Genomic DNA, 19,542 nt, shown 5'->3' with positions numbered 1-19,542 from the left:
TTTATACTAATATATATATATATATATATATATATTTGTTAATCATATACATATATATATATTTATATACATATATAAATTATTTATATACATATATATAAATTTATGGAGTTGTGAAACTTGTTTGAGATAGTAATCATCATGGACGCACGGTATGATTTATTAGGGTTTTTGGCATCTTTCTTTTCTTGGCTAGGGTTTTTGCTCTTGAAAATATGAAATTAAGTTTTTGGCAAATTTGCACTTTTTGATCTTTTTTATTTTTCATATTTTTTAAACATCTTTCAAGATTTTAAAAAATTAAAAAATATACCAATATACTAATATTAATGTCAGTAACTATTAAGAAATGAATTTTATAAAATTAAATATATGAAAAGTAAAAATGAGAGAACAAAACTATGAAGCATATTATCAAGCACTTTTTGTTTTATTTAAAAGTTTTAAATAATTATAACTATTAGATAATTAAAATTCAAAAAAAAATCAATTTGAAAATTATATAAAATCAAAAAGAGAAAAGAGAGAAGAATATAATGCCTATTAAAAAATGTCTATTAAAGTGGCCTATTAAAATAATGCCTATTAAAAATATGAAGCATCTCTCTTCGACTCTTCCTAATCAAATTATTTGGAATTGCTTATATGAGGTGTAAAAACTTATTATAGTGTAGCCATTCATATTATCATCATTATATATAAAAAGTACTTAATACATCAATAATAGTTATGTATGTAGTTTTTGCTGATTGTGTTTGATTGCACTTTGAATTTTTTTTTTTTTTTGTTAGAAAATCAGGAATGTCTTCGGATTTCAGTGATAGCTCGCCTTCCCCAGCCAACACCCCTACCCCAGAAACTAACCCTACTCCTACCCCTATAATGAGTACACCTTGCCCTGCTCCGAAGCCCACACAGGGCAAGAAACCTGTATCTATAGTTTGGCAACACTTTACCAAACTAGAGGGTTGGGACCCCAACAACCCACAAGCTAAATGTAATCACTGTGGGAAAATGTATGGATGTCACTATAGGAAACATGGTACATCCCAGCTGAAGGTCCATCTAGAGGAACAATGCAAGAAGAGTCCAATTTTAAAATCCTTAGTAGAGAAGGGCCAATCTAGACTAGATTTTAAAATGGCTGATGGGAGTAGTGGGGCCGGGGGGCCAACATTGAAGGGGTATACGAAGTATAACCCCGATGAGTGTAGAAGGAAGTTAGCTCGTATAATTATCATGGACGAGCTGCCTTTTCAGTTTGTGGAGGGTAAAGGGTTCCAAGAATTTGTCCAAGAGTTGGAACCCAGATTTGTACTTCCTTCTCGTCACACCGTGGCAAAGGATATTAAGAAGATGTACCTTCGTGATAAAGATGTTTTGAGGGGCCAACTCGCGGGTTTGGTAGTTTGCCTCACTACCGATACTTGGACTTCTATCCAAAATATGAATTACATGTCGTTGACTGTGCATTTTGTTGATGCTGATTGGGTTCTGCACAAAAAGATTATTAAATTTTGTCAAATAACTGATCATAAGGGTGAGACGATTGGGAAGGCATTGGAGGCCGCAATAAAGGAGTGGGGGTTGGAAAAGGTTTTGTCTGTGTCAGTTGATAATGCGTCATCTAATGATGTCGCATTGGGATATCTAAAGAATTATCTTAAAGATGCAAATAAGACATTCTTGGGTGGTGAATACTTGCATGTTAGATGTGCTGCACATATTTTGAATTTAATTGTGACTGAGGGGTTGAAAGATGTTGATGACTCGGTTGCATGAGTTAGAATGGCTGTGAAATGGGTGAGGTCTTCTCCTTCTAGATTGGAGAAATTCAAAGTTGCTGCAAAGGCTGCGGGCATAAAATCGAAGAAGGGTCTTTGTATTGATATTCCTACCAGATAGAACTCAACCTTCTTGATGTTGGAGGCGGCTTAGGAATATAAGGCAGCCTTTCAATTATTGGGTGATGAAGACATCCAATATGTCAAATACTTTGATGAGCAAGGGGGATCACGAAAGCCTAATGATGATGATTGGGTGGTAGTTTCTACTTTCGTTGATTTTCTTGGATTATTTTATGATGTCACGTTGAATATATCTGGTTCTTTGTACCCTACATCCCATGGGTTTTGTCAACAAATATGTAGGGTAAAAGAAGAATTAGAAGATATGCGTAGGGGTTCCAATGAAAGGATGAGGGGGATGGCAAGTTCCATGATGCTAAAATATGACAAGTATTGGGGAGATTTGACTAGAATGAATATTTTCTTATATGTGGCTGTTATTCTTGATCCCCGTCTGAAAGTTTCAGGCTTGTTATATGGGTTGGGACTTGTTCACGATCAGGTATGGACTGACATTATTGGTGAATTGGCCCGAGATACCCTGAAAAAATTGTATGACGAGTTTATGGCAATTAAGGGTGGTACTACATCGAAGACACATACACCGACCCCAACTCCTTCTACAGACATCGTGACCGGGCCTCCTACAAAGAAGCGCAGAATGCCGTGGACTAAGACCCTCGCACAGAATCCCACACTAGTCCATCAATCTACGGAGGTTGTTTCTGAGTTAGACAACTATTTGTCAGCGGATATGGTCCAAGATGATGATGATCATTTCGATATATTAGGATGGTGGAAGAATGCCTCAAAGAAATATCCCATCATTTCTGAGATTGCCCGCTGTATTTTGGCCATCCCTATTAGCACCGTTGTCTCAGAGTCAGCCTTTAGTACCGGAGGTCGTATATTGGATCCTTTCCGTAGTTCATTGTCTCCTACAACTGTAGAGGCATTGATATGCACACAGAGTTGGACGATAGGAAAGGATATTCATGTTCCGGATATTTTAGATTTTAAGGAGACCGATGAGGGTGGTGATCAGTTTGGATTTGGACCACCTGGTAATTATTTTTTATTTTATTATTTTAATTTTTTTATATTCATTTCCATTTTATCGTTATTAATTTTAATATTAATTTTTGTAGTAACACATGAGACGTCTAGCACCTCTGCAACATAAAAATGTGCTCAAGTCTGGGCCGCCTCAACTGTCACACCCCTTGACTCAAAGACAAGCCACAGCTGACAAGCCTCTTTAGAATAATCAATTTTTAATGATTTGTAAAAATTTTGTATTCAATAATTTGTAATGTTGATACAATGTCCTTTGGACACTTTTATGTTTGTAATTTTGTAATTGTTTAGCCTTTCAATTTTGTAATAGCTTAGTTATTATTATTAGTTTATTACGTATTAGACTCTTAGACATAACACTTTTTTTTTTCTTTTAAACTTCGGAAATTTTTTTTTTTCTTTTTTACTTATACTTTTATGGGCTAAAAAATGAAAATGGCCTACAAGGTATTTTTGACTTGTGGGCCATTTTGGCCCATTGCTGAGATTTATGGGCCCAAAATGGCCCAGAAATTGCTTCTGGGCCCAAGGGGGGTGCGGGGGGCCGAACGGACTGGCCCCCCACCCCATACCCCGTCATGCTGGACAGGGTACCCCGCCCCCGCACATCGGAGGCGGGGGACGGGGGGGATTTTCCCCATCCACCCCATGCCAGGGGGGGCTACCCCGCACCGTATGGTGCGGGTAGCACCCCTACTCCCGCTTGCACACGTCGCTTGTACGGAGCAGAATTGACAAAAACAAATCGACCCGAATTAAACATGAGAAATACTTTTTGCAGTCGGGAGATGCAGTCGGCTGTAAAAAAAAATTAATATGGGACCTACATGAAAAAAAAAATTATTTTTATAACTTTTTATAATTCATGTACGTCCCCTTGAATATAAAAAAATTTTTTTATAATTTTTTTTTATTCATTCCTTACAGTCGACTGCACGCCGACTGCATGTGGCGACTGTATGTAGCAAAGCTGATTAAACATATAAGTGCAATTTTCATAATGCCTTGAAAAAAGGGCAAAATTTCTTGAGATTCTACCCTTGGTCAAACCATGATCAGATTATTATTATTTTTTAACTTTTTAACAGTTAGGGATTGACTTGAACATGCCCTGTTTGTTAGATTCAATTGAGATCAACTCAGTTTAATATAATTTTAAACTGAATCTAACATCCAAATACTTAATTCTCAAATTACTAAACTCATCTTAATTCAAAACCTCTTTACATATGGGACCTATAACATTTTCAACTTAATATCTCTTTATACGTGAGACTCACAACCATTTTCAACTTCTCATAAATATCTCTAAACTCATTTTAATATCTAAACACATCTAAACTCATCTAAAGTGAGCTCTACAAAACTCACTCTACCATCTTAATTCATTACTATTCATAAATAACTCAACTCATCTCAATATCCAAATGCAACCTAATTTGACAAGTAAAACTTTTAAAAACTACACTTTTGAGAAATGTCAATTAAAAGTTCAGGATGTTTTAGCTAATTTCCCCCATAACCCTTAGCTCAACTGTCCATAAACTCTTGGTTAGCTGAAGTGAACATATCAAAAGGCTTATTTTATGATTGCAGTGTGATATCTTTAAGAGGAGATATTAATCAACCACATTACAATTCTCTTTTTCTTTTTGAAGAACTCTTAGAATCCTCAACTATCCCAATGATCAAAGCCTCGTGCTAGGCTTGCCCCATCATTTCCATTCGACTTTTAAATGGAGAGATCCATTGTGTCTAAAAGTTTCAACATCTAGACTAATTACCATTATACCATCTCCTCCTCCATTATTATGGACAATATATAATAATTTAACTTCCTATTTAATTGACATTTCCTATGATTGTAAAACACAAACTTCGAGAGGTAACTCAGTTAGTCAGACGTTAGGTTTACTCCCCAATGGTCACTAGTTCGAGTCCCCTCAGGGCCTTTGGAAGTTTACCTAGCCATTAACTTCAGAGTCCCGTTGGATTAGTTGAGGTGTGTGCAAGCTGACTCAGATACTTAAGGATATAAAAATTTAAAAAAACAAAAAATTGATTGTAAAACACATTCCGGGCATATTTCCATCACTCCAATCTAGCATATAAATCTGCTGAAGCCTTGCAACCAAGGAGTTTCAAATGCAAATAAACTAACATATATATACATAACATCAATCAACAACCATCAGAGACAAAACTCAGAAAACCCACCCACCAAAATTTAAACTTGAAGAAGCTGGCCAAGCCATTATCACTAAAAATTGGCGATTGAAAATAAAAACACGAATAACCTGATGAGCAGATGATGGCAAGCACATTACATTTTCCCCACCTCACTTTTATCGGTTAAGAAAATACATTTAAGATCTCTAAAGCACTTCATTCTTGCCTGACAAATGGCGAGGAGCTCACGTCTGTACTATAAAACGAATCCTCCGCTCCACCATAGCAGTTCCCATCCTTATCTTCCTCCCACTTGAGAACCTCTCTTATATACTTGAATGCCTCATCGATGGTCAGTCGATCTCTTGCCCTAGCTTGCCACACAAAAAGCTTTCTACTTGTGAGGGAAGCATAGAGGTCTTTGAACTTCATTGCGACATAGAAGTATGCTTGATGGGCCAACGACTGGTTGTTATTATGGGTCCGCACCGGACTGAAGTCATTGAACCAGTCACAAGAACTTAAAGGCACCCGATTCAGCTTCTCCTCAAACAGATCATACTTGTTTAATATCAAGACAAATGGGGTATCCTTAAAGCAAGGGTGCCTAACCATACTCTCAAACAGCTCCTTGCTTTGCATCATTTTGTTCTGAAGTACGGCTCCACTTCCACTACTTTCTGAGGCCAGCCCGATCTGATCATAGTCACTAAGGGCAACACAGAAGACTACCACATTAACGTCTTCAAACATTTCCACCCACTTACATCCCTCGTTCATCCCCTTGGCATTTACCCTTATAAGTTGGTATCTGTCAAAACACAAACACAATAATGTTCAAGATTCTAAGATCGCATATAAGATGGCAAATGGGAGGAAAGTGGAAACAGTAGTTCAAATTCATAAACTTCAAAATTATTTTTGACATCACAGGGGCCATTTTTACCACCAAGTGTGATCAGATTCAAGATAAAATAAAAAATAAAAAAAATCTAGCCTTCCAAAAATATTATAGCAATGATATTTCCAATATTAATAATGATAACAAATTAGAAGGGCTCGTCGTAGGTGCACCCAGGTCATATTGGGTCAGAAATTAGGTGAGCGTGGCATCTACAATAGCTGAAATCACTATATTGCCATTACACAGAATCACAGATATCACACCAGAGATTTTCAGACTGAATGGAAAAATTGGGTGAGGATTGTATATGCAGGATTGTAAATTACTTGGTTAGAGGTGGAGGTTGAGCCTCTACATTGTCTGTGTAGGTTTCAGACATTGGGCTACGATCATCAAGCAAGAACTCTATGAAAGCCAAACCATTTCCCTGAGTCACCCCTTCTGCATAGAGTATGTCTCTCTCTGAAGGTTCATATTCATTGCTAGATACCTCGACAGCCTGAAAGAAACAAGATTAACTTATGAAGCCGTTCAAGATTACTTATTTACTTTATCTTGATCAGAGAGAACATTGATAAAAGATGTAATGAAAAAGTTTCAATCTGTTCAACTGCACAAGGTCCAAGAGTGAGCCAAACTGACTAAAGACAAACAAATACAGCATTCTTTGGATCCCGTGCCCCCCCGGAGAGAAAAAGTGGGGGGGGGGGGGGGGGGGGGTGCACACATTCTATTTCAGGAAGAACTTAGTTTTGCCAAAAATAAATCAACAGCAATTCATGTGGTAACTACAAACTACACAAACATGTGGCAAGGTAAAGAGTTTCACTGCTTAAGTTTGTATGATGAAATATAAATAGAGATGCATCAATGTCTTGAAATACCCTGCTCAAGAAGTACTCAGCAACATCCGGAAGGAAGTGAAGCTCATCTTTTCTCTTATATGTTTCCTGTATAGCAGGATCCTTCCACACTTCTTCAACTAATGGAGCATATTCCCGAGTTGCAGCAGGGAAGAATGCATCCAAGTCTCCAGTGGCTATAATATCTAGGAGCCAGTCGGAGAAATGCTTCAACCTTGGGTTGATGGAATAGACACTTTGACTACTTTTTTTTGGGTCCACCTCTCCATCTGAAACAAGATTGAAATCAGATCTTACATACTTGAATCATTGAAAAGCAGTTGTGTAATACCTTCTTCACGACATATGTGGTCTGATTGACATAATTGTTTCATTGACATTCAAAAAGAATTTAGTTGCCCTTAACAAAGTTAAAGGTTCTTATTTCCATACCACCTCAATACGCCTATTCTCTTTAAGATGAATGGTTGAGGATAATATATAACAGGAACTTCTCATAGAACTCATTTGCTTTTAGACTTTATAGTTAATACTAATTGTAAAAGTCAAAATGAAGAATTCTCAATACCCCTTTACGGTATGCAATCACAGCACTGGCTTCTCATTGAATGTTTACCTTCAACTAAATTTAGCCCAAGAAAAGTTGATTCAAAAGTTGTTTATGGTAACTCTGCTATTACATCGAAGATTTAGCAAAATGGATGTGGTCAATAAGATTTCCCATCTCAGAAACTTCATCCCACTGACAACATTTCATGTAACATAAGAAGACACAAACGTATTCTGGAGAAGAAGACATGAGAATTTCTTAAAGCTACTGAGAATTGATAAGTACAAGAGCAACTCAATATTGCAATCAAAATTTAACCTTACAGACAATCAATACATGTCCAACAAGAATAGATGCATAGGCAGTCATAGGGGCTTATATCCTCATAGTGCAGTCTCCATAAAAGAAGCTAGTTGGCAATAACATTTCTCTGAATTAAGACATTCATAAACATGGCACAATGCTCCAATACTTACATCAAAGATTTGAATTTTCTGGAGTTCATTGAATTTTTTCATAAAGAATGACACTATACAAGTGTATTTACTTAGTTGATCAAGATCCAGATTTTTGTTGGATAACTCCATAGTGGAGTTCTAAGAAATTTAACGAGTATTTTGGTAAAGAGTTCAAATTTTGCCCTTCAGAGAATTTCTAATCCCCTTCCCCCAATTCATTGTATCTCACCAAGCTATGTGTAGGGATAATATTGAAAGAAACCTTCTAATTAAAATTAATGACTGAAATACAAAATTCTTCCATAGAGTGGCAAATTCTCATAGGAGGAATAATACCATTGAGATGCTGAGAATCAATGGTAGTGAATGTACGGAGGTTCTTGTGATCCGGGAGCATGCTGAATTTTTTTGAACAGCTATTTACAGAAAGAGAGGGATGGAGGCCAAAACTGGATGGACTTGAATTTGATTTGATTGAACCACAGACCGCATCATGGTTGGAAAGAGCTTTTGAGGAAGAGGAGGTGTATGAAGTGATCAGACGAATGGGGAAAGATAAAGCACCAGGACCAGACGGATTTTCGATGGGATTCTTCCAAACTTGTTGGGAGGTGGTAAAAGATGATATTTTGAATGTCTTTCAGGAACTTTTCTTGTTTGGGAAATTTGAGAAAAGCCTGAATGCGACCTTTATCGCCTTAATACCGAAGAAGACTGAGGCTTCGGAAGTGAAGGACTTTAGGCCTGTTAGTCTCATCAATGGGATTTACAAAATTATCTCAAAGGTGCTAGCTAACAGATTGGGTGTAGCCATCTGCAAGATAATTTCAAAGCCACAAAATGCCTTTGTTAGGGGTCGTCAAATTCTAGATTCGGTCCTAATAGCCAATGAATGCCTAGATAGTAGATTAAAGTCTGGTATTGCAGGGATCATTTGTAAGCTAGACATGGAAAAGGCATATGACCACGTAAATTGGGATTTCCTCATTTATCTAATAAAGAGGTGTGGCTTTGGGGAACAATGGTGTAGGTGGATTAGATGGTGTATTTCAACAACAAGATTTTCAGTGTTGATCAATGGCAGTCCAGAAGGTTTCTTTAACAGTTCGAGGGGTCTAAGACAGGGAGATCCTTTATCCCCATTTCTTTTTGTCATCATCATGGAGGCTCTGAGTAGGATGCTAATGGCGTTAGTTACCAATGGTCTACTGGCTGGATTTTCAGTGGGTGATCTGAACAGGGGCCAAATCTCAATTTCCCACTTACTTTTTGCAGATGACACTTTAATATTTTGTGAGGCTGAAAAAGAACAACTGAGGACACTTAAAGCACTTCTGTTATGCTTCGAAGCAGCGTTAGGTTTGAGGGTGAACTTTGATAAATCAGAGTTAGTTCTTGTTGGGAATGTCAGTAGCATTAGTCAGTTGGCTAGTACGTTGGGATGTAAGGTCGCTGCTCTCCCTATGACCTATTTGGGCCTACCTTTGGGGGCGCCTTCACGAGCTGTTTCTATTTGGGATCCAGTGATGGAGAAGATAGAGCGAAGATTGGCTGGATGGAAGAGATTGTATTTGTCGAAACGAGGCCGTGTGACTCTAATTAAGAGAACTCTTTCTAACTTACCTACTTATTTTCTATCTCTTTTCCCTATTCCAGTTTCCGTGGCGGCACGAATAGAAAGATTGTACCGTGATTTCCTTTGGAGTGGGATAGGAGATGAATTCAAGTTTCACTTAATCAGTTGGGATAAGGTATGCAGACCAATTTCTTCAGGTGGGTTAGGGATAAAGAACTTAAGAAAATTCAATCGGGCACTACTCGGGAAATGGTTATGGAGATACAATAGAGAACCGGAAGCATTATGGAAATTAGTAGTCGAGAGTAAACATGGCAGCTTATGGGGGGGATGGTGCACTAGAGAGGGGCCTGGGCCTTATGGGGTGGGGATTTGGAAGCATATAAGAAGAGGGTGGGGGTTGTTTGTCAACCATACGAAACTATTGGTGGGGGAGGGCACACGTATAAAATTTTGGAGAGATATCTGGTGTGGGGAGGAGGCTTTGAAGGATTCCTTCCCGTTGGTTTTTCGAGTGGCTTGTGATCCAGAAGCTTCGGTGGCAGATCTTTTAGTTCGTTCAGGGGATCAAGTCCATTGGAACGTCTCTTTCTGTAGAACAGCACATGATTGGGAAGTAAATAGCTTCACAGAGTTTTTCAGCCTAGTGTACTCTATGAAGATGAATGGAAGACATGAAGATAAGCTATGGTGGAAACCGGTGGGTAAGGGTACTTTCTCAGTCCGCTCTTATTATAAGGCCCTTACAAATATACCAAATCCTCCTTTCCCATGGAAAAGCTTGTGGAGGAATAAGGCGCCTTCCAAGTCACTTTTCTTCACCTGGACAGCAGCGTTGGGAAAGATCTTGACTACCGATAATTTGCGTAAGCGTCGGATCATCATCACTGATTGGTGTTGTATGTGTAAGAAAACTGGAGAGACAGTAAACCATCTCCTGCTTCATTGTGAGACAGCTAGAGCTTTGTGGTGTGAAGTTTTCAGTCGAGTAGGGTTAAATTGGGTAGTGCCGGAGTCAGTGGTAGAATTATTGGCCAGTTGGGTGATGCCGGGTGGAGATTCACAAATCAAAGCGGTGTGGAAGATGATCCCTATTTGTATTATGTGGTGTATTTGGCAAGAGCGCAATGAGAGAACTTTCGAAGATAAGGAGCGGACAAAAGAGGAGCTTAGTTCTATTTTTTTCAGTACTTTATTCCTGTGGACTCTAGCTATAGACTTTAATGGTTTAAATGTACATGAGTTCCTTGCAACTTCTATAGCGACCTAGATAGGTCTTATCTCTTGTATACCATCTTGTGTACTTGGGCTATGCCTTTTATTATTAATACTACCGTTTTACTTATCAAAAAAAAAAAAAAAATATATTTTAAGAAATCCACACTAGTGTTAAGTAACCTAGAGGATATCTTTCTGATCAGTAAATAAGAAATTTTATTGATGGAAATAATAGGCATAGCCCAAGTATTTGTGACATATACAGGAGCAACACCTATGCATGATGGTCTAGTGATACAAGAAAGTCATGAAGGGGATATTAATATGCATCAACTACTTTGACTTTAAAGAAAAACAGTTTATATTTGCAGAGATTACCTGTTTCAGTGTTCTGATAAAGGGTACCTAGTGCTGTCATTCTAGACACAGTCTCCTCCTCAAAGCGCTCCCGCCCATCAAGCAAAATGCTGATATATCTATACACGTTACTCTGGATCATCAGCTTAATGTCCTGCAATTCTTCTGTGCTAAACTTGTTCCCATATAAAAATTTGGCCTGCTCGTTGATAAATTACCGGGGGCAAATGGGAATCAATAGCAATGAATTATACAGGGGAAAAATATGCACATCAATGGAAACAAATATACAAAAGGCTTCCGTGAGACATGGCATTCGGCAAAACCAGAAATATACATCACGAAAATATGCTTGTGATTATAGTTTGTTAAGTTGAGAACAAGTTGGAACCATAAAATGCAACTAAAGGAGCTGTGAATGAGTGTGTGCAAACTTGCGTATTCGCATGTGTGGGTGGGGGCAGGAGAGTGCACACGTGTGAAACCCCAAAAAGTGAAATTCATTATATCTTAAAAGCTCAAGCATCCTATAAGCAAATATCCCTCACCGTCTACCGTACTCGAATAAATATACATTATTCAGCCAATATTGCGTTTATATATTATTGCAGAGAGATGCTAAAATGTGTGCACTTTCTTAGAGAATTCACAAGCCTTCCCAAATGCTATAATACTTGACATTAATTTCTGGACTTGCAGTACCATATTCATTTATTTACAGCTCTGAGCTTTAAAATTCTAGGAGGAAAACTTCAAAGATGAGGTTAAACACATAAGTCAAACTTGATAATACCATTATGTTTTAGGCGAAAGTGAGATTCTTGTGCCTGATGTTGTGCTTGTAAAAAAACATATGATTAACACATGGCAAAGGTGAAAGTAACTTGTCAAAAGAGAGATGAGAGCCCCTCATTTTAGACAACCTCTTTACAGGAAAGGAAAATATCATAATTGAGGGAAAGAAAGTCTTGTAGCAGGTAAATATATTTTTATATTAGTAAACGAAATGGTTTTATTAAAAGACAACAAAATTTGTATCCGAAGTATACAAGATAAAGCTAACAGAAAAGGCCCAAAAGGCTGGCAAATACAGTTGGGATATGACTTTATTAACTCCCTCGAGTTGGAAGGGCTCCTGCCCTCAACTCCACAAATTTATTGGTTTCATTCAAATCCAAAGTCAACATCTGGATTTAAATACTAGCCTCGTAGGTTGAGATACTATAAAATCTGTCAACACTAAAAGGACTTAAATAAAAAAAATAAAAGGAACACACACTCTTAGTCTTTCAGCTTCTGCAGCTTTCACCAAAGACAAGGACAAGTCAGCATATAACATGTTAGAATATCCAAATTAAAAGTTTAACCTATTAAGTGGAGAACTAACCAGTATAGAAATCATACTGAAGTCCCCAACAAATCAACGGGGTATTTTTATGACACCCCACTTTTGTCAAGCCCAAATGACAAAAAAGGGTCTGCATATGGAGCCAACAAACAAACCACGCTTAGATATAATGTTATAGAAGCTGACCCAAAAGCTAAGCTATTAGGTAGAGAGGCCCAACAGGTACATAAACCCATAACTTCCACAAACAAACCTACATATTAAACCATCAACAACAAAGATCACACAAGTGACAATGGTGATGGTTAGAAGAAGGGAGTGGAAAGGAGAAGGAAGAGGAGAAACGATGAGATGGGAAAAGAAAGTAGAAAACTTCTTTTACCTATTTACGAGGATCAATAAAACTTCTTTTACCTATCAAAAAAAAAAGTAGAAAAATGCATATGTTTTTCTTATATTTATATATTACAGAAGTGGGCGGGCGGGAACCCACCCACTTCTTCTGAAACATAAGTTTAATATGCCCACCCGTTTCCTAGAGGACTGGGCAGATTGGGTGGGCGGGGCAGGTCTGGGTGACTCACCCTGCTCAGCCCTGGAATAGACTGTAAGAAAAGGATAAGAAACACAGAGACAAATTTGTCAAGTTCAATGAGCACCTATTTTCTCATAATTCCATCACCCAAAATGTATTAATACCATTGAAGTTTGCATACATAACAACATGCTTAAAGATATTTCCTATTTGTCTTGAAATGAAAATGCCAAAGTTTACATCTGTTCATATCAAAGCAAATACAATCTAAATATGGATAGGATCTCTTACAGAATTTCAACCTATACAAATTTTACATCAAATGAAATTTACAACATTAGGAAGCAGAAATTTCCTGTTATTCTCAAATTTATTGAATACCTATGCACATTTTAACTAAGTCACAGACATTAAATTTGAGTGCATGTCCCTAGATATGTTTAGCACCATATTTGAATCAATGTGAGTCATTTTGAGTGTCATCACACAAAAGTGAAATGTGAAAAGGTGGGCCTAGGAGTTCAGGGATGAGGTACCCTAGTGGGAACTTAGTTCCATACCAAGCCAAAGCCCCGACATGTTTGTACAAGTCCATATCCTAGGTTTATTAGGTATTTCCAAGCTGTAAGTGCTAACCCTAACAGTTGTGGTGATTTGTATTTTATTTCCAGAGCTACTGATCAAAAAAGTTTTTTCTTCAGAGATCTGTACATTTTTTTATTTTTGATGTCAGGGAACCTCTCCAAGGCAGGGACCTTCGAACCCACCCATGCAGAGTAAACCTCGGTCCTGTGCACCGCACTCTCGAAAGTTTCCCTACACGAAACTGGTTAAATCGTTGGCTTTGCGCATAGTCATTATTTGCCATGGAATATTGTAGATTGGGAGGAAGCTGTGGATGGAGTAAATCACATAAAATCTGAGCTGAGCTTGAGTATAAATATGAGGCTTATTTAACTAATCAAGCCGAGCATGATTTTCACCCCACACAACTACATAATGCTTCTGAGTTAGGTACATCTGCAATCCTTGATACTCTCATTGGGAAACTTATATAATTTATGAGTTAGAAGCTCAGAATCTGACTGATTCTGGCAACACAAAATGTCCAGTTTGACTTAGATGTGATTCGCATTTTTCTTTGTCTTCTACCAGATATCAAACATCTATGGTTTTCTTCAAGGTGACTTTAAATCATCCACTTCAGGTCAGTTTTGAATGCCAACCACGCTGAGCTTCACACAGAGATCTTCTTTCTTTCCTTCTCCTACTTATTTGTTTTTTCTTTTTTGGAGTAAAGTCACCATTACTGTATTATGCATCCACTTTAAGCAAGCCTAAAGCTTGAGTACTACATTTGGTCATCCAAACCAAGCCCAAGAATCCATGTACTACTTATATCTAAAAATATCCTTTCTTCTTATTTTGCTTTTAAATATATATCAATATCATAAACTATCAGATCGAATACTTAGATGTGAAACTTGCAGACCTATTGGTTGATATCAATCTACATATTTCTTCATAGCCCTGGTGCTGCCTTAGTGACCCTGAAAGTTCTTACAATATTCTTTCATGTAAAGACAATTTTTTGCTCTCAAGACATGGATGTGGACTTGTTGAAAAGTAGAATATTTTTTTTTTTAAAAGAACGCATTATATCACAGCCACATATCGACCTCGGCAATTAGGCTTCTGTATCTAAAATTCTTTTTTTTTATAAGATCATCACCATGTTTTACAACATTCATAGAAATAGAAACTACCAAGACATGGATTACATAGTGAACCCGACATTATGAAATGTCTCACAACATGGGAGTGAGTTTGTGGATGCAGAAGCACAATATCAGTCTGCAATAGATATTGATAGGGTACCTGCTTAAAGATAGTGCTGGTTCCAGAGCCTTGAAGTCCAAGAAGAAGAAGCTTCTGAATTTTTTTCTGCTCCAGATAATTTGGAACCATTGTATAATTGCTAGCCTCATCTCTTGGTCCTTGAGGTTGACCATGGGGTACAGGTAAAGAGAAGAGGCTACAGACAAACCGTGTTGATGCCTGTCTAGCAAAAAGCAAGTCCAAGCTGTTTCAAAAGGCTCCTAGGATCAAATATGGTTTTAAATCAATAGTTTTTGAGTATATACCTTCTCCCAAATGTTTCCTCTAATATTATTCTGACCTTCCTCTTCATAACGGCCGTCATCATAGACCCAAAAATGAGTGTCACGAGGACACTGCACTTTTGCCAGCTGAAAGTATAAAAAAGTTGGCTGGTAAGGATATCAGATTGACTCCAAATCCTTCTCTCTTTAGTAAATATATTAACCACAAACTAAACAATGTAAGCTACCACAAACAGGACAGAAAATCTTCACTCTTCAAGAACTAATTAAGTAATGATGAAAAAATATAGTGTGAATTGTTACTGGAATATTTAGAGAAGATATTCTAGAAACAAATTGATTACCAAGGAGAAATGTTGGCCTGTTTTCAACAATAAATTATAAGAGGGCTCTTAATAAAGGAGAGATAGCTGAAGTTGCAATATTGTCAAAGAAATTCTACAACAGGGAACCTATAAGAAGTACAAAAGTTTATTACAAACAAAATAAGACCCAAGTCCAGTTAACAAGCCAAAGAGCTCCTCTTGTATACTTCCTGAGTAGTTAGTGTTTTTTGTGTTCTTTAATAAAATCTTTGCCTACTAACCTAAAATAACCAAATATCTTACCCGAAGGACCCTCAACTCGAGCCTCGTGATTTCTCGTCCATTCATGTAAACTTCAGTATTCCCACTGCTTGCATCAGGGTTTAGTTTACCAGTGAAATTTAAGTTTGAACTTATGATTATATCAGGTTTTTCTCCCTCCTGTCAAATCAGCAACAAGAGATGTCAAAGAATTTTTTTTTTTTAGTAAGTAGGAGATGCTTAAAGAAATTCAAGCCCATCAGAGAAAAAAAAAAGACTTTCTGACACATGCAACTACAAAAGGCCAAAGTGAAAGACACTCAGAGAAAACACCATGTTGAACATGCCCCCACCTTTCCCCAGAGACCAGATTCCTTGTCATACCAATATCTACCGGGCTTCAACTTTCGTGGAGGCAAAGGACATCCAAGAAGTTCTGCCATCTCTTCTGGCTTAAGTGGGAATCCATTGACAATTAGCTGTTCTGGTCGAAGCTGATTAGCAGAACATTCTTTCTCTGCTTTCATAATCTGCTTGACTTCCAAAGGACTGAGTAATCGGGATAATACTCTTGAATGTCTACCCAATTTCAGCCGCTTTGATTCATCGATGGGCTGACCAATGCAGGTTACACACTTGCGCCCTTCAGGCATTGATCCCATTGCTCTAAGCACACAATTGCTGCAATACTTAGCATCACATACCAGGCATGACTCCTTTGTCTCCCACTTCCCTTTTTGACACCGATAACAAACTCTACTTTTCTTTTTCTTCTTTTCTTTTGAAACCCCAACATAATCCATAAAATCTGGCTTCCCCACCTCAACCTCTTTCCTCTCAGATCTATCAACCGTGTTAAAAGTGACAACCGGAGCTCTCCTTACTTCATTAGCAACCTTTTTGGGAGGATTATGAACCGAACCCGGCGAAGCTGAGGGAGAAGCTGAAGAAGAACCGGGGTTCTGCAAGACAGACACCACAGACTCCGAACTGCCTGACACCCGTGGACTCTGAGCAGGTGAACTCGTGAAACCAGCAATACGAGACACTGGCAGCGGTACAGGTTCAACCACTGGAGGAGCCACATTAGCAGATGCTCTTTGTGATTCAGATAGGGTTTCTGCAGTTGGGATTGCACGTGAATTTAGATCAACGGGTTCCACTCTAGGGACTTCATAAGTAACTGGCGGGCCTTCATACTCCAAAGCAATAGAGTAATCAATATCACTAGCATCTTCCGGGAGTGAGGCTCCTGGTGGGAGCATATTTTTCACCATTGCTCTCCAGTTCTCTCCCCCCTTTTGTTCCATTTTGGCCATAATACTAATAAATCTTCAAATAGAGCCTCAAACTACTAACTTAATTCAAGATCGCTAATAACACGCAACTATATCCTATGTGATCGCTAAAAGCTCAAGCATTCTTCTTAACTCCGCACAACATTCGACACCAAATACAGAAAAGTATCGGAGAGAATAAGCAGCTAAACAGAGTTGAATTACGACTTAGAACGTTTAATAGTCGTCGAGCAGCCGCAGTCGACTGGTCATCCTTCGAGAACCTCCAAACTTGAAAGGACAAACCACAAACTGATTAGAAAGAATTGAAAACAAATATAACTTTTCAGAGTCTTAGCACGACTTTCAAACAAAAATAAACAAAACCCATAACAAGGCTTGAATGTGCCTGAGGTCAAAATCGGGCACCCAATTTTATACAGCACAATTCAAGAAAATATGCAGATTGTAGTCATTGCCATTGGTATTCCTAGCACAAGTTTTTGAAACAATCAATGGTCAAACCACTTGTAAACAACAAAAACAAAAACTAAAAACAAAAACGAAAAAGCAAGTCCATGACAAACCAGAACAAAGAAAGATTCTAAATTCAAAGGAAGATTACTCACCCAAGAGAAAGATCAAAGAAAAAGAAAATGATAAATATACTTTTGAGAGAGAGAGAGAGAGAGAGAGAGAGAGAGGCAGAATAAGTACGTACCTTGGGGGGGTGTAAAGGGACAAAATGAAAGCGAATCTGAGGTTAAAATCGAAGAAGCACTCAAGCTATTTTTTCAGTTTCGGTGGCTCTGAAAGAACCAAAGGTAAAAAGCTTCTGCAAAAAAAATATAAAGCCCACGTTTACTCAACTCAACATCCCCATCGATACCAAAAGCTTTTTCACTGTGTTCGGAGAGCGAGAGAGGGAGAGAGAGAGAGGGGGGGGAGGGTGGAAATAGATTGGAAAATGGGCCCCACATTTCTCCCTGACAGCTCTTATAATAGCTCCTGGCTTCCTGCCAGTTTTGCTAGTGACGAAGACAGGGGCCGATAAAGACACGCGTCGCCTTGGCGCGTGTATAAAAGTGATGCGCACGACCAAGATATTCGTAAAAATGATGCGCACGACCAAAACAAGGATGTTCCTACGAGGCGCTTATGAAAGCGCGTGGGGGCTGTCTGTATGCCCTTTATCAAGCCATTATTATAATAATTAATAATAAGATTATCACCAGTGTATTATTATAATAATAATTATTGGCCTGCATCTGTTCTTTTAAAGTTTAAATATAATTAATTTAAAGATGCCATAGAGGTTCCGTCACGTAATAATAAAATATTAATTCATAATTCTCTTCTACGAACCCGAAAAAATCTTGTGCTTTTGGGTCATCATCTCGTCTCTTCATTTTTTTAGGATTAGCTACGTGCTATTAATAATTTTTTTTTTTTTTAGTTTTGATATAAATATAATTATTTTTAAGTATTTTTTATATACGATGTAATTAATTAAATTATTTATTTTATATTAAAAAAATAATATAATTAATCACGTTAATAAAATACATAAAAATAAATACAAATAAAATTTTAAATTTTTTATATCGGATTTCTCTTTTTTATTTTCCGTCCATTTTAATTCTCAATTAACCGCAGACACATATTACTCCATCAGCTGGTCACGTGTTAATTAATTTTTCAAAAGTCAAATTAATATTAAGAAATTTATTTAAATAATTTATTTAGTCAAACAAATGTAAATATGAGTTTGGTTTGATACTCTCCAACCCCACCGGCCATCCCACGTGGCAGCCACCCAAGTTTGGCCACTCCATTTGGCAGTTCCTTCTGTTTATAAGGTGAGAGTAGGTGTAGGTAGTCATCATGTTTTAGTCATAGGAGAAGACCTTCAAACTTGAATTGGTTGACAATATCAACGGGATTGAAGAGTGGCAGTGTAAAGTTGCTAGTGCAGCAATTGTGATGTGATCACCCACCACACTTTCCACTCCTTATTGCATTGGGCTCTCTCTCACCCACGTCCTTCCATTTACCAGTCGTACAACCAAAATCTTCATTTACACTTCGGCCTTATTTGGTTAGTCAAAATTAAAAATTTCATTTCATTTTATCTCAACTCATTAATATATATTTTTTAAATTTTAATACAGAATATAATAAAAAATTTAATTTTTTCAAATCTTAATATAAAATTAATATTTAAAAATTATATTATAATAATATTTTATTTATTACTATTTAAAACATCTTATCTCATCTCATGTCATCTGTGTAACCAAGCGGGGCCTTCAAGTATCACGTTGAATCACATATATTTTTCATTTATGTCCAGTATGAAATTTGGACTGAATTGTGATTAATTTAATTAAGTTTAATTTTAAGTTAAGTTTAATATTTAAATATTAAATTTTAAATCATTAAATTTATCTCAATTCAAAATATTTTTATACGTAATATTTATAATTTTTTTTAACTCAACATCACTTTACACTCGAGATTTATAATATTTTTTAACTTCTCATATATATATATATAAAATGATTTTAATATTTAAACACATCTAAATTTATTTTAAGTGAGTTCTACAAAACTCACTCCATTATTTCAACTTAACTTAACATCTAAACGGGATTGAAAATGCTACTTAGATCTA

At 37.2% G+C, this 19,542-nt stretch overlaps 1 protein-coding gene across 3 annotated transcripts; it reads right to left on the bottom strand.

Annotated features, from left to right (window-relative positions):
• Positions 1-5,009: 5,009 nt before the first annotated feature.
• Positions 5,010-17,818, bottom strand: LOC122280999 (extra-large guanine nucleotide-binding protein 3). 3 transcript variants are annotated; one of them, XM_043092185.1, is made up of 9 exons: positions 17,590-17,818; positions 15,945-17,358; positions 15,634-15,771; positions 15,047-15,151; positions 14,781-14,960; positions 11,041-11,218; positions 6,882-7,129; positions 6,324-6,496; positions 5,010-5,904 (listed from the first exon to the last, which is right to left on the bottom strand). In XM_043092185.1, exons 2-9 carry the CDS (start codon positions 16,908-16,910, stop codon positions 5,310-5,312), a joined length of 2,583 nt encoding a protein of 860 aa, XP_042948119.1. In that variant the 5' UTR covers positions 16,911-17,358; positions 17,590-17,818; the 3' UTR covers positions 5,010-5,309. The 3 variants fall into 3 exon arrangements, with proteins under 3 accessions (XP_042948119.1, XP_042948118.1, XP_042948120.1); XM_043092184.1 differs by having other exon boundaries at positions 15,945-17,159; XM_043092186.1 differs by lacking the exon at positions 17,590-17,818 and adding an exon at positions 17,498-17,558 and having other exon boundaries at positions 15,945-17,159.
• Between the last annotated feature and the right edge of the window lie 1,724 nt (positions 17,819-19,542).

The sequence above is a fragment of the Carya illinoinensis genome, chromosome 11 (assembly GCF_018687715.1).
Source record: "Carya illinoinensis cultivar Pawnee chromosome 11, C.illinoinensisPawnee_v1, whole genome shotgun sequence".
Classification (NCBI taxonomy): domain Eukaryota; kingdom Viridiplantae; phylum Streptophyta; class Magnoliopsida; order Fagales; family Juglandaceae; genus Carya; species Carya illinoinensis.
Note: the sequence above shows the minus strand (reverse complement) of the source record. Positions and strands in the feature narration are given on the sequence as shown.